The 13,140-nt window shown below is 39.2% G+C and overlaps 1 protein-coding gene across 2 annotated transcripts; it reads left to right on the forward strand.

Annotated features, from left to right (window-relative positions):
- Window positions 1-7,053, forward strand: LOC137133403 (sterile alpha motif domain-containing protein 9-like). 2 transcript variants are annotated; one of them, XR_010915238.1, is made up of 5 exons: window positions 1-335; window positions 1,205-1,271; window positions 1,364-1,428; window positions 1,612-6,184; window positions 6,253-7,053. XR_010915238.1 is itself a non-coding variant. In XM_067516984.1 (4 exons), the coding sequence occupies exons 2-4, from the start codon at window positions 1,253-1,255 to the stop codon at window positions 6,106-6,108; spliced, it is 4,581 nt and encodes a 1,526-aa protein (XP_067373085.1). In that variant the 5' UTR covers window positions 1-335; window positions 1,205-1,252; the 3' UTR covers window positions 6,109-7,053. The 2 variants fall into 2 exon arrangements, 1 of the variants encoding a protein (XP_067373085.1); XM_067516984.1 differs by having other exon boundaries at window positions 1,612-7,053.
- The last annotated feature ends 6,087 nt before the right edge of the window (window positions 7,054-13,140 follow it).

Genomic DNA, 13,140 nt, shown 5'->3' on the forward strand with positions numbered 1-13,140 from the left:
AATAAATGTCCAACAAACCCTAAGAGCCGCCTCGGTTGATCGCCTTCATGCAATCGACGTACGGCTCAATATTCCCTATAGTGACTTCTGTCCAACCCAACATTAAACCGTCAGGATGCATTAATGTTGCTGTTTATTAGAGATTTCTAGAATACATAATAAGTCGATAGGTTTCGTTTCCTTGGATCTTGAACGCCCCTACGTGATGAGATGCTCTTCCTGATTTAAATCGCTGTTTCCCCAAACAAGCGGTGCAGTTGTGTTTCTCTCTAAAGCTCTGTCATGTTCCAACCCCACTGGATGTAAACTCCTCTCAGTCCGGATACAACATATCGGTGAGTACACAGTTTGTGTTCTTTCTAACCGCGTGAGATGGGTTAAAGAATATTGGGACGTGAATTACATAGTCAAAATGAGGTTATGGTTTGTGGCCTAATATTAATACTATTGAACAGATTTATTGGCACCAACAGTATCAGAATGACATAGAGCTTGGTCGGGTTTACAGTGGTATTGTAATACTCGTAATACTAATACTAGTATTGCCTACTAAGCAAAATTATAGCGACTTTTAGTTTTTTAGCATCACCACTTTTTGGACCAGAGTTCACACTAGTGATGAATAACTTCCTCATTGCATCCCACCGCTATATTACACGGAAGAAAAATCGACTATTAGAAAAGGAATTCAACAATGAAATGCGGATTTCAAGTCAAACAATAATTCATTCATTCATGTAGTTTAGGCGTTGCAATTATTTAGTCAGTGGGACATACAGGAAAACTGTCTACCTCTGGTGGACAAAGTGAATTACTACTTTGTGCCGTAATCTCGCGATAACTTAAAAAAGAGTTGTTTTCCCGCGATAACGGCAAGGTAACGAGATCCATTGTTCGCCCCATTTCCAAAAAAGATTAAATAAAAAATAAAATAACAAAACAATGTAGTGTATATCGGAAACATATTTGTGATTGTAAATAAAAACAACGTTTGTTAAAAGTGAGAAATATAATTTTTACATATTAAAAATATTTCAAAACAGTTGGACCAGTAACTAGTAACAGTACTTATAAAGGGATCAGGGTTTATATATCCACAACTTCACAGAAAATACTGTTTTATGCTGAACCAGTTTGCAACCAGTACAACAATCATTAATCCCAAATATGCCTCAATGGATAATTTGTGTATTTTCTTTTGCAGTATTAATGGTCAAGATTTGTGAAGCGTGACCATCCAGAGTGACTATGGATGATTAAGAAAAATAAAGGTAAAATGTAAAATGTATTTGAGAGTGTTTCTATAAAGTACAGTTGAATTGTCACCTCTTTTAAATGGCTCTTTTTAAATTATTTTTTTCAGCATTAGCAATCTGCATTTGTGGAGAAGAAAGCAACTCTGATATGGCAGATCAAGGTGAAATTAAGGTAAAAGCCAGTTAATGCACCTTATTGAAAAAGATGATTGTATATTATAATCATTTAGACATCTAAATTTTAACAAAAGAGAGGTTGGATCCAAATGCATTCTAAAGTGATTACACTAATACTACACTAAGTTGTTACTGCACATAATACTTTGTTACTAAATTACTGCGCTTTTTATTTTAGGTTGAGGAGGAGGAGGAGCTGTCAACTGACATAAGGGACTGGAGTACACATCAAGTGAGAGAATGGGCTCGCAATTTGGCAGGTGTGGGTGAAACAGTTGCAGACATACTGTTTCAAGAGGGAATTTGTGGGTTAAGTCTTTTGGCTTTGGATGAAACACGCTTAAAGTCAATCAATGTGAAATTTGGAACAGCAATACTTCTCCTTGATGCCAGAGATAAGGTTGTGAATCTAAAGAAAGAGGAGTCACCAAGCTCTAAAAATGAGCCTGGAACCCCATGCAAACCTTATCCATTTTGTAGGTACCATAATACAAACAGATATGTGGAGAACGGCATCCTTGATGTCACAGAATCAGGTGCCACAGACCTCATTGAACCCTGTCACGAGTATAAGGCTTTCATCAATACAACAAATGAGACAAAAATGGGCAAGTTCATTTCAGAGGTTATTCGTTTTGCAGCTGCCTGCATGAATAGCCGCACTAATGGCACTATACATTTTGGAATAGGGGACAAGCCAGATTTCACCCATGGTCAAGTGTTGGGAGTGGTTGTTGAGGACAAAGAGGCTTATGCAAACAAACTAAAATCTACCATTGATAGTTATTTTGAGCATAAACACATACAGGCTGCTCAAATGTGCATCAAACCTCCTCGATTTGTTGGGGTTCTCAACAAGAATATGACGTCATCAGACAAATGTGTGATAGAAGTGGACATAGTTCCTGACTCTATGATATGTAAAGAAGACCACTACCACACATTCAGCACGGACACAAAAAAAGCCAAGAAGAAAGGAAGAGGCACAAATGAAACACAAGAAGAATCAAAACAGTTCTTTGTCCGAGATGGAGGTAGCAGCAGGGATCTTCTCAAGAATACCACCTTTGCCAAACCTATGGAAGAGTACAACACATATGTTGCCAGTGTGGCAAATCGATCAAAACTCCGAAAACAAGCTGAGGAGAAGCATCTCACTGTGATTAAAAGCAGCACTCAGGGCTTTAGGTTAAGTCAGATGATAACTGGTGGATCTCACTCTTTAGATAAGTCCCATTTTGAGCAGTACGTGATAGTAACTAACAAATCCCACCCCAGCCAGTTTGAATCACTTGGATTTCTTGTAGAACTCAACCCAACAGCTGTTTTGGACTTTGATCCAGAATCAGCTAAACATGGATTGCTGTGTCACTTTGATCAGCAGAGTACAGTAAAGCCACATTTACCAGCAAAGTATAGAATCACAGAAGGAGTTGAGGACATTGCAAGCAAGTTGAAATTAACTCGAAACACCAGCTGGGTTTTTTGCAATGGGGGTATTGAGGATGAGGCACCTTCAGACATAGACCAGTGGTTGATGGACAAAGGAGCCTCCGTTCGAGATGTGATTTCCTTCTTGTGTCGAAAAGATGTGCTTCCAAACAAGAGATTCCTCGTTGTTTTTTTACTTTTGTCACCAGTGAGTGAGAAGATGGACCCACTTGTTGAGACCTTCACTACATTCTGCCAGGAGCTCAGAGGCACAGAGCAAATTCTTTCCATATGTGACAATGAAAATGCTTTTATCTCCTGGAAAAACCTGATAGAGGCTCGATGTGGAATCAACATCTCCGGTAGATGTATAAATGAGCTCAGTTTTGCCGAAGTCAACGGCACGATCCTTAGTCTTTTGCCAAAATACCGTAGAGCCAGCCGTTTTTTACCTTGTGGTGGGGGAAGCAAAGTGCTTCTGGAGAAGAAAGTAGAGCGTAGCCTGAATACTTTAGATGTGCTGTGTGTGAACCAGTGTGAGGGAGGAAATGAGGACAAAATTGCCATAGAGGAGAACTTTTACAAAGGAGGAAAAGTGTCATGGTGGAATTTCTATTTCTCGGAGCAGCCTGGATCTACACCATTCATCAAACGAGACAAGTTTGACTTCATCATGAGCACAGTCATACCAGAGTTGTGCTCCCTGAGAAAAGCCTGTGTTTTGCTCAACCTCATGCACGTACCTGGGTGTGGGGGGACAACTTTGGCTATGCATACCTTATGGGCTCACCGCGAAAAATTCCGTTGTGCTGTCCTTAAAGACAACAATGCTGAGTTTACGGAAGTAGCTGAACAAGTGGTCAAACTGTTGATGTATGACCACGAGGAGAAATTACCACGGGTCCCTGTTTTGCTGATGATAGATGACTTTGATGACATGGAGAAAGTATTTGACTTGCAGCAGCTTCTTGACAAACAATGTGCAAAGAAAGATATTCAGTCTAAGTCTGCACAGATAATTGTCTTAAATTGCATGAGATCAGAGTCCCCTGAGCCAACTGAACCAAATGCGGACACAGTATTCATTGGAAACAATCTGTCAGAGAAGGAGCAAAAACTGTTTGAGGAAAAACTGGTGGAAATAGAAAAAACACACAAGAATACAGAAACATTCTATGGATTCATGATCATGAAGAAAAACTTTAAGCAAGAGTATGTTGAGGGCGTTGTCCGCAACACCCTGAAAAGCTTCAATGTGAATCAGAAACACGCTAAGCTCCTGGCTGTTTTAGTTCTCTTGAATGTATACTGCAAGGGTGCCTCTCTCTCCGTCTCCCTCTGTGAAGAATTTCTTGGTCTTCAACCAAAGCCCATTTGTGGAACTGTTAAAGTTGAAGAAGGATTTGGCAAATTTTCCACTTTAATTACCAGCTGTTCAGTGGAAGGGAAGGTAGTTTTCAAAGCTGTGAAGATGATCCATTCAAAGATTTCACAGCAATGCTTGCAAGAACTTACAACAACACACAAAGTGAGCAAAGCTGATATCACCGACATTTTGTTGACCACAAATGAGATTTATGAGAGCACACAAGGCAAAGACAAACTCCTGCAAGACGTTCACCAAATTTTGGTAAAGAGAAATTTTTCAGCTGAGGACGAATGTCAGTTCTCTCCACTAATCCTAGACATTGCTAAAGAAACTCAAGGACTGGAAGAGATGGTACTGGAGAGTGCATCAAAAAGGTTTCAGAAAGATGCCGTCATCGCACAGTTGCTGTCACGCTACTATTACCTAAAGAAGAAGGATTTCCAACAGGCAAAAATGTGGGCAAAGAATGCAAAAGATCTTTCCAAAGACAGCTCGTACATGGCAGACACATCAGCACAAGTAATCAAGTTTGAGCTGAAGAATGCTATTGCAAGTTGCAAGGATGTCACTCCAGATAAGTTAGCAATGTTTCTCCAACTCGCTCAGTCTGCAATAGAGGCATTCAAGGAAACCCAGAATCTTGCAAAGAAGGAGTCACTTCAGCGATTACAACAGAAGAGAGACAACGGCTCTTTCAATACGTCAGGGTGCCTGGGAGAAATTCAGGTTGGAGTACTCATTATTCACGTGCTGGAGAGGATTCCCGTATTCTCAACTGACAATGTTCGACATGCCATAATGAAGCAGGTTCTCTCTGGAGATGTGAAACTTCATGATGTAGAGAGAAATGACCCCCGGCACAAAGACAAACATTACTACGTCATTCTTAGACAGTTTGAAGAGGTTCTGTACGAACTTAAATATAGGATGAAGTTGAACTTTGACTTCCTTGACAATTTCTTTGTGAACTTGGGCTCCAGATTTGGAATGAAAGACAGTCGTGAGCAGGTAGCTCAAATGGAGCTTTTCAGATGTTTCACAAAGTATGCAGAGCTTTTCTGCAAGACAGACTCTGTAGCTCTTTTGAAGAACAAAAAAATGCAAAGCATGATGAAAGTAGACCAGGCAAGAGAATTCCTAGAGAAGGCAAAAGCTGACACCTACTGTGGGATCCTGAATGTCCTTACAAATAACCTCCCAACTGAAGTACTGGAGAAGATCCTTAGACAGTATGATTTGATTTGTGCACAAAACCCAACTGTGAAAGAGAAAATTAACTTCATCTACGTCAACGTTGTGTTGAGTTGTATCAAACTGAAGTCAACAGTCCTTAAACCTTATTCCACACTCATAGATTGTCTTTGCCATGTTCTGCGGGAACCAATTCCGCTAAGTGACAATTTGCCACTGCACTTCATCGCAATTGTTCTGCTGTGGCCTCAGCAGTTCTACCCAGAATCCAGAAGTCTGGGGAAATACATCTCACAGATAAAGACGTCCTATCACTCCGTGATGAAGGAAGTGTACAATGGCAAGAGGCCGATTGTCCATTTCTTCCTGGGAAAGAAGCAAGGTTATGAACGACTGGTGCCCTTCAGGGCGATCAAAAGCTGTATCACGGCTGAGCAGGAAAAGTTTGCCTCAGTGTGGGAAAATGGCCAAATATGGAAAGAGCAGAAGGTGGAGGAGCTCCTGTTAAGGGTCAGAGGTGAAGTGAGGAACAGGTTGATACTGGCAGATACATGTATCCCAGATCTAAAGGTTGAGGTTACCCCTGTGTTTCGAAGTCAGCTTGGTGGCCACGGAGAAGGCTCAAAAGTGTCATTCTTTGTTGGTTTTTCAATGAATGGCCCTGTAGCTATTGATATCAACTAAACTGTAAAATCAGACTTTTCCAAGATACTGATGCTGCCATGTTTCTACACACAAACTATGGACAAACCAAACACTGGTTCTTAAGAGGATATAGGAATTTTACTTACATGGAAGCTATGGCTTGTAGTTTCACATGCTAACTAGGTTCACTTCAAGTTCTATGTGGATCTAAAGTAACCTCCGACCTGCTCCGTGTAGTTTTAGATGATGAGAGAGATCATAGGTTTTTTTTCATGCTCTGAAATGGGGGGTGGGAAGGTGTGGAGTAGGGGTATTCAGATGTTTGCAACCTCATCACTGGTAGCTTTTAAATCTTGCACAATGCACATTTCAAAACAACCCTTTTAAAAGATATTATTAGCCATTATAAATGTGATTTTTAAATATGAAAATTGAAATGGTGTTGCCATGGTGAAAATGATCTTGTTTGAAAAGGAATTTAATACTTTTTGTCATTTCCTGCATAAACTGATTAAATGCGTTTATATAGAAGCTTCTCTTGTTCTAATAACAATAATGTTCAGCCTTTGTCCTGCATATTCAATTACTTACATCTAATTTGCCTTCATAAACTGTTGATGATGATTGCACAGGAATAGTATTCCTAAACAAGCCGTTTGTCTTTAATATTTTTTGTGTTTTTATTTTACAAATATCAGTTTGAAATGCAATAGCTCTAACTTTTTTAATGTATTAATTTACTTTAGAGATTTTGTTCAAAACATATTTTTTACATTCCAAGAAAAGCTACGGACACAAATATATAGGGTAGAATTATTGTACACAATGATTGTACTTTGTCTGGCACCATGAAAACAAGCTTTTACTAGTCAAACATATCAGTTTCCACAAAGCCAAGGTTCAAACTGCATTGTAATAATCTGTTTCATTTTGTTTGACATAACTCACTCTAAGAAAACAAATAAACGCTTGTGAAAAGTACAATTTTGTCATTTTGTTTGGGTAAGAATGTTTTACCTGTATCACACACAAGGAGGCGCCACAAGTTCAGAAACGATAAAACCCTTGACATATGCTGTTAGACTAAATCATTATTAAGTGAATCCTACAGTATTAAATATGAAAAGAAATTATTTAGTTGGGTTTTGTGCTGAAGTGTCCAAGAAAAGCAAACTAAGTGAGCACAGCTGATTTCCCTTTGGACTTAATGGCACTGGACACCACTGCATTAAAGGTGAATAGGAAAGTGTGTTTTTTATGCAGCGTGTTTAAATATATGACCCAGGTATTGTTGCCCTCTTTTTCTTATTCTCACTTAACAATTTCAGCTCTACACACTTGCACAGAAAAACCATAAGAATCTAGAGACACAAGGAAATGAATGGCCTCAGTACAACTTATTGTGTGGCTTCACAAAATGGCATTAAATAGCTCATTAGCTCATTGGTCTCCAGTGTTTGTGTCTTTCTGCAGTGTCATACAGGATGAACTGTGTGACATCATAGTGTAAAGTATATGCAGCACGGCAACACCTGGCTGAAAGCCCCCTGCAGAAGGTCATATCATGGGGCTCAGCAGGTCATTCTGTAGCTATGCTGTAGTGAAAGGTAGTTGTTTTCATGTTCACGGTTACATGTATGATCTCAGTACTTGAAGCACATGTTTGACAATTTATTTCATGTTCAAACCAAAGTCTTCAGCCTCACCCAAGACTGATCCAAGTGACATCACTTGTGGATTTGTCAGGCTTCACACAGCTCCACACAGCCAGCTCACAGGCTTCACACAAGATTTATTCAACTTAAAAAAAAAATCCTGCAGTGCAAATACACTGCAAAATGCTCTGTAGCAGACATTGATTTCTTTTTGCATGTGCAATATAGGCCACAAGGCTATGAGGACTAAGGGGGCAATGGTTACTTTTACAGCATGTGATATTATAGATTAGTCTCGCAGACAACAAATTTAATTAATTAATATCAATTTATTATATAATCAAAAGCATGTTACATCTCATTCCTCATAAAGAGACAGCTGCTCATCAAAACACATTAGCGAGCTACAGTAATGAACTTCATCATTCATTACACATAATTGAGCTCATTTTAGTTAATCCTGTCTTGATGCCATGCAAAGCTCACAAGCACAAAAAGTGTGTGTTAATCCATAACTGAAAATAGTCCCCAACTGTTGCACATTTGCACTGGTTAAAAGATACTGAAAGATGGACAAACACGGTAGTGGTTCTAATTATTTTACTAGGTTTGTTGATAGTAACAAAACTACTGAATATTGCCAGGTTAATGATCCCACCAACAGCATTGAGGTATAATTGAATCATTTTTATGTCAAGGTATTAATCATATAACAGTACTTATAGTTAAATGTGATCAGTCCAGTCTGATTAAGCCAGGGGAAAATAAATTCTTCACTCTCCCTCCATCTTATTTTGGCAACTCGATGAAGTTTTTATTTTTGACAAACTAAAAAGCATGTGTGTGCCTTCAGCGGTCAGCAGGGATGAAAACGATCCTGATCATCTTGCACCATTCTGCCATAAAGTGCAGCTGTCCATCCTACATTAACACATCTGTGAAAAGCTGAGCTGGCTGCAAATTGCAAGAAAAACTCACGGGCGGCTATTAAAGCCCTTAAGATTTAGCCTTCACAAATGCTTTTCCTCAGTGTAATAATGCATCCTATTCATAAACTGGATTTAGAACTTTGGAATAAACTGTTTTGGGGCAGTTACACGGGGGATGGGTGTGTGTGTGTGTGTGTGTGTCGGGGGGGGGTTGGGGGTTGGGGGTTAGACAAGAGCGAGCAACTGATTGCAATCTCACACTTAGATTTAATTGAAATTCTGGCGCATTTTCAGCTCATTCATAGCAATAACAGATTTTAATATATGGATCTGTAGAACAGTTTCCCACAACCTCCTAAGCACTGGTTCTCATCGAGAACCTAAAATACACGACCCTGTTGACCTTCCTCCCAAAAGTCCACTACTACCCAACCCAGCCTCCCAACTCTGTCTGCAAGCTTTGAATTATAACCTTTGCACACAAGCGGGAGCACAATGTGACGATTGTGATTGTATTTTAATTCTGATGGCGAAGTGAAAAAAGATAGCTTCCTCTGAGAATGGACTAGATTTATGGGCCCTGTCCTGGCTGCCGGCCCCACATCCTCTCTGATCTGCTTTTACTCCAATGACCCCTCGACCCTAGGGGGTCATTAGAGAGCCCCTGAATGGTCCGGCTGGCTGCCAGCCCATCTCACACTGCTTGTTTTCCAATCAAATCACTATATTTAACGGGGACACGAGCCCAGGGCCAAGTCCAAACAGACATCTGTTTGAAATTGTTCCTCGCAATTATTGCACACATAAGTTCTCGCTCTGCACCCCTTTCCACACCCCTCGCCCCACTTTGGTCCTTTGTTTGTTGTTGTTTGTTTTCAGCTAAACCTCCCCCTCTGGATTGCAAATGGCCAGAAATAGAGGGGGTGGTGGAGGGGGTTTATGGATGGGAAGCGCAGTGGTGAGGGTCTGGCTCCTGGAACCGCTGTCACAGAGATATGCAGAGAGAGCAGAATAGGAAAACCAGCGAGGGCTTTTTGATTAAGCACAAAGCAGGTTTTTCACTCTGAACACAGGGAACAGCTTTTACACTCAGGGGCCCTGTACTGCTGCCAGCTCACATGACGACTCCATCAAGACTGTCAGTCTGGGGCTTTTACACCCTGGTGGCAGCTTGGATTTAAAAACAGGGATAATCTGAAATAAAAAAACATGCAGTTATGATTAATCATTGCATTTCTTCTCCTTTTTGGTCATGAATTTGGACGAATAAGAAATCTCAGGGTATAAGACACGTGGTGCAAATCAATGAGTTTAAAAATAAATTACAAACATTTTTAGACAATCATGCTCTTACAAAGATATTTTTGTAATGTTTGTCTTATGCACTTAAAGACTATCATCCCTATAAAGCCCCTGTTCATTTCCCCTCTGGATAACTGGCTTAACCCTTCCTTCCTTTGAGACTTTGTTCAAACAGAAGATTTAAAGGAAAAGGTCAGGTCTGTCAGTCACCCAGAAGGCAGCTTTGTGGCTGTGAAACAGGATGAGGTCATATTTAAAGTTTAAAAATACTCTGCTAACATCAGCGGGCTAATAAGACAATGAGAAACAAAGAGCTGATATTTTAATAGGTGTGATGTTATGACACTTTCAAAGTACAGTGAAGAAATACTGTTAGATTTACAGCTATTTGGTCATTAAACAATTAGATACATGTAGAACTCATCAGCTGTTAGATAAATGTAAAGGAAGAGTTTTTCTCTGAAATGCAGTGATGCGAAAGAAACAAATTTAGGGAAAGTGCAAGTTGATACCTGTAATTTGTAGACAATAATACCAGCTCTTACAGAAAGACATTCAGTGTTTCAAAAAAACATTTATATTTAAAGAACATTTAAATATTCTTCGCAATTTTGGAAATTCCTTTTTTTCCCCAGTTTTTCTGCAATTACATAGACCATTGCAGTTCTGCCGTGCAGAGGTTTTTTTTATCTGAGACGTTTAGGAGTCCAACGTACAGAGAAACCTACTTCAGGACCTGCTGAGTTACCTACCGAGATCGAACTTGTCCCTGAACATAACACAGATGACCCTCCTGAATTTATCAGTAGGTAAACAGTTCAATTCCTCTGCATCAGTGGTTGGTCTGTAGATCACTGCTTTCTGATTCAACTCTGTGGTGCTGCTTGGCTGAGAAAAGCTGTGCAGCTGTTTGGGATATGTTGCATATTTGAGTATTTAGCAGAAGTATCCTGTTGACTCTCAAAATGATGCTCTTAGTCATCCCTCCACCCATGTAGCCAGAGATTAGATGTGTGATAATGCTTTGTCACCTAAAATGGAACGTTTTGACACTTCCGAGTGCTAAAAGCTGTGATAACGCTGTACCTGAGTTTCCCTAAAAGCCAAGTTGTAAAGTAAAGAAGCAGCTATGAAGAAAACACTGTACAGTCATCGAAGGAGACTCACTCATTTTACCTAATGAGTGAATATTAAATTGTACAAAGACACCAAAAAGCAGACAATCCTGTGGTTTTGTACACCACCTCTACTTACTACTTTCCATGCTGAATACACATTAACAATTAAATTTTTTCTTTATATATTGCACCATCATGATTGTTGTTTCGAAATAACTTTATGTTAATATTATATTAAAATACATAATCTTGTTGAAGTGGTGCAATAAATTTAAAAAAAAATTGTAGTATTATTTTATTGGATTTGTTTTCAGACATGCTTTACATTTATTTATTTATTTTTTGGTGACTCCTACAATAGGCTACTTAAGTTCAAACTGTGAGGGAGTTTGAAAAGTTTCTTTACTCATCCATACATCCTCTAGCTTGAACCGCTCATCGTGTTTAGAGTTAGCGGGTGGGGGTGTGGAGCCTATCCCGGCTGTCATTGGGCAAGAAGTGGTGTACACCCTTGACAGGTCACTGATATAATATTATCTTGTATTGTATTATATTATATTTGTCAACTGTAAAAAGAGAAAATAGTAGATCATTGCACGTGATCAAGCAGATCAATAAGACCAATACAATAAGATCAAACCTGTGGTGCTAACATTCAGCTGTATCTCAACATTTCATTAAAGATAATATGGTCAGTGGTGTTCAATTCACAAAAGAGAGAAGCCTCTTAAAATATGTTCCACTATAACAGGAGACAAATAGACTGAACTGTTAAACTATCACATGTGGACCAGCTTCTGTCCTGATATTGAGAATGGAGCAGGAGAGAACCTCCAACGTACTCCCATGAATTGGTGCCTCTTTCTTTCTCACTTTCCAACTTCTTAGCCTGTTGGTTGTCACCAGTGTGAATTCCAAGAGGAAACATAATGCACCACAATAATGCACTGGACTACACTTATTTATATTAACAATTAATTATTTAAAATATGAAAGATCAACAATACAACCCACAGAAAAGGCTGGGGACACCTAATATTTCACTGCTTTAATTCAGTCTCTTCCGTCAGTCTTCAGTCTTGCAGGACTCAAAACACAGATAAAGTTAGCTACTAGCTGGGGAACATAATACAGCCATCGACATAGTTTAGGCCCTTGATTTGGATTAAGAAAAAACTTGCCAAAATACCCTTTAACAGGGAAACAAAAGAAAAAAAAAAGGAAGAAAAACTAATAATACAGTTTATAGTATAATGTGTCCCTAAAACCACAACAGCCATGTTATAAATAATTTAACAACATTATTCAGTTATATGTAACTGATCCGCTGTGGCGACCCTGAACTCACGGGATAATCTGAAAGGACAAAAAAATTAATTAAAAAGTCAGTTATGTGTAACATTATTATCTTTATCATCTATCATCAATTCCTGTAACAGTATCAACCCTTTACTGAAATACACCTGTACATCACTGCATCCAGCTGAGAAGATGGATGCAGATTCATGGAGGTCAGCGAAGACAAGATTTCCATTGGGTGTTAAGTTACTCTCTAATAACATCTTTACACCGTGTTGCACGTCTTCCATGAGCACTGTAGGTTTCAGAAAATGAAGTGTGCAGTTGTTGGGGCCTATTTTCAGCCGCGTATAAATATACATTTAGCATTTACAGTATTTGGAAACAAGTATTACTCACTAACTCAAGACAGATTTATGCTAGTCCTTGGTTGATTGAATTGTTCTTTTGTCTTCATGGTGTAGATTTAGCCCAGGATACTGCTTCACCAGTAACTGAAACTTCCAGAAACAGATTCTACAATCCTTTAATCACATTCACTGCACTCAGGTGATCTCAATTAAACCAACTCTGTGACATTTGGGACCAATTTGCTGCACCAGTGAATGTGCGTGTTCCTGCTTTGCCATGTGACCAACAGCTCATTGAGGCACTTCTCATGGATTCTCAACAATGGAGCAGTGAAAAGCAAAGGAATAAGACATTTCATTTAATAGAAGATAACAGAGAAGGAAACAGGAAAGCAATATTTAATCCAACCAGGCAGCG

The sequence above is a fragment of the Channa argus genome, chromosome 9 (assembly GCF_033026475.1).
Source record: "Channa argus isolate prfri chromosome 9, Channa argus male v1.0, whole genome shotgun sequence".
NCBI lineage: Eukaryota > Metazoa > Chordata > Actinopteri > Anabantiformes > Channidae > Channa > Channa argus.

Bases quoted from the DNA above. Each gene is read 5' to 3' on its own strand.
- LOC137133403 (XM_067516984.1), top strand. The intron at 1,429-1,611 runs GTAAAAGCCAGT...TTTTTATTTTAG, and splicing joins CAGATCAAGGTGAAATTAAG to GTTGAGGAGGAGGAGGAGCT.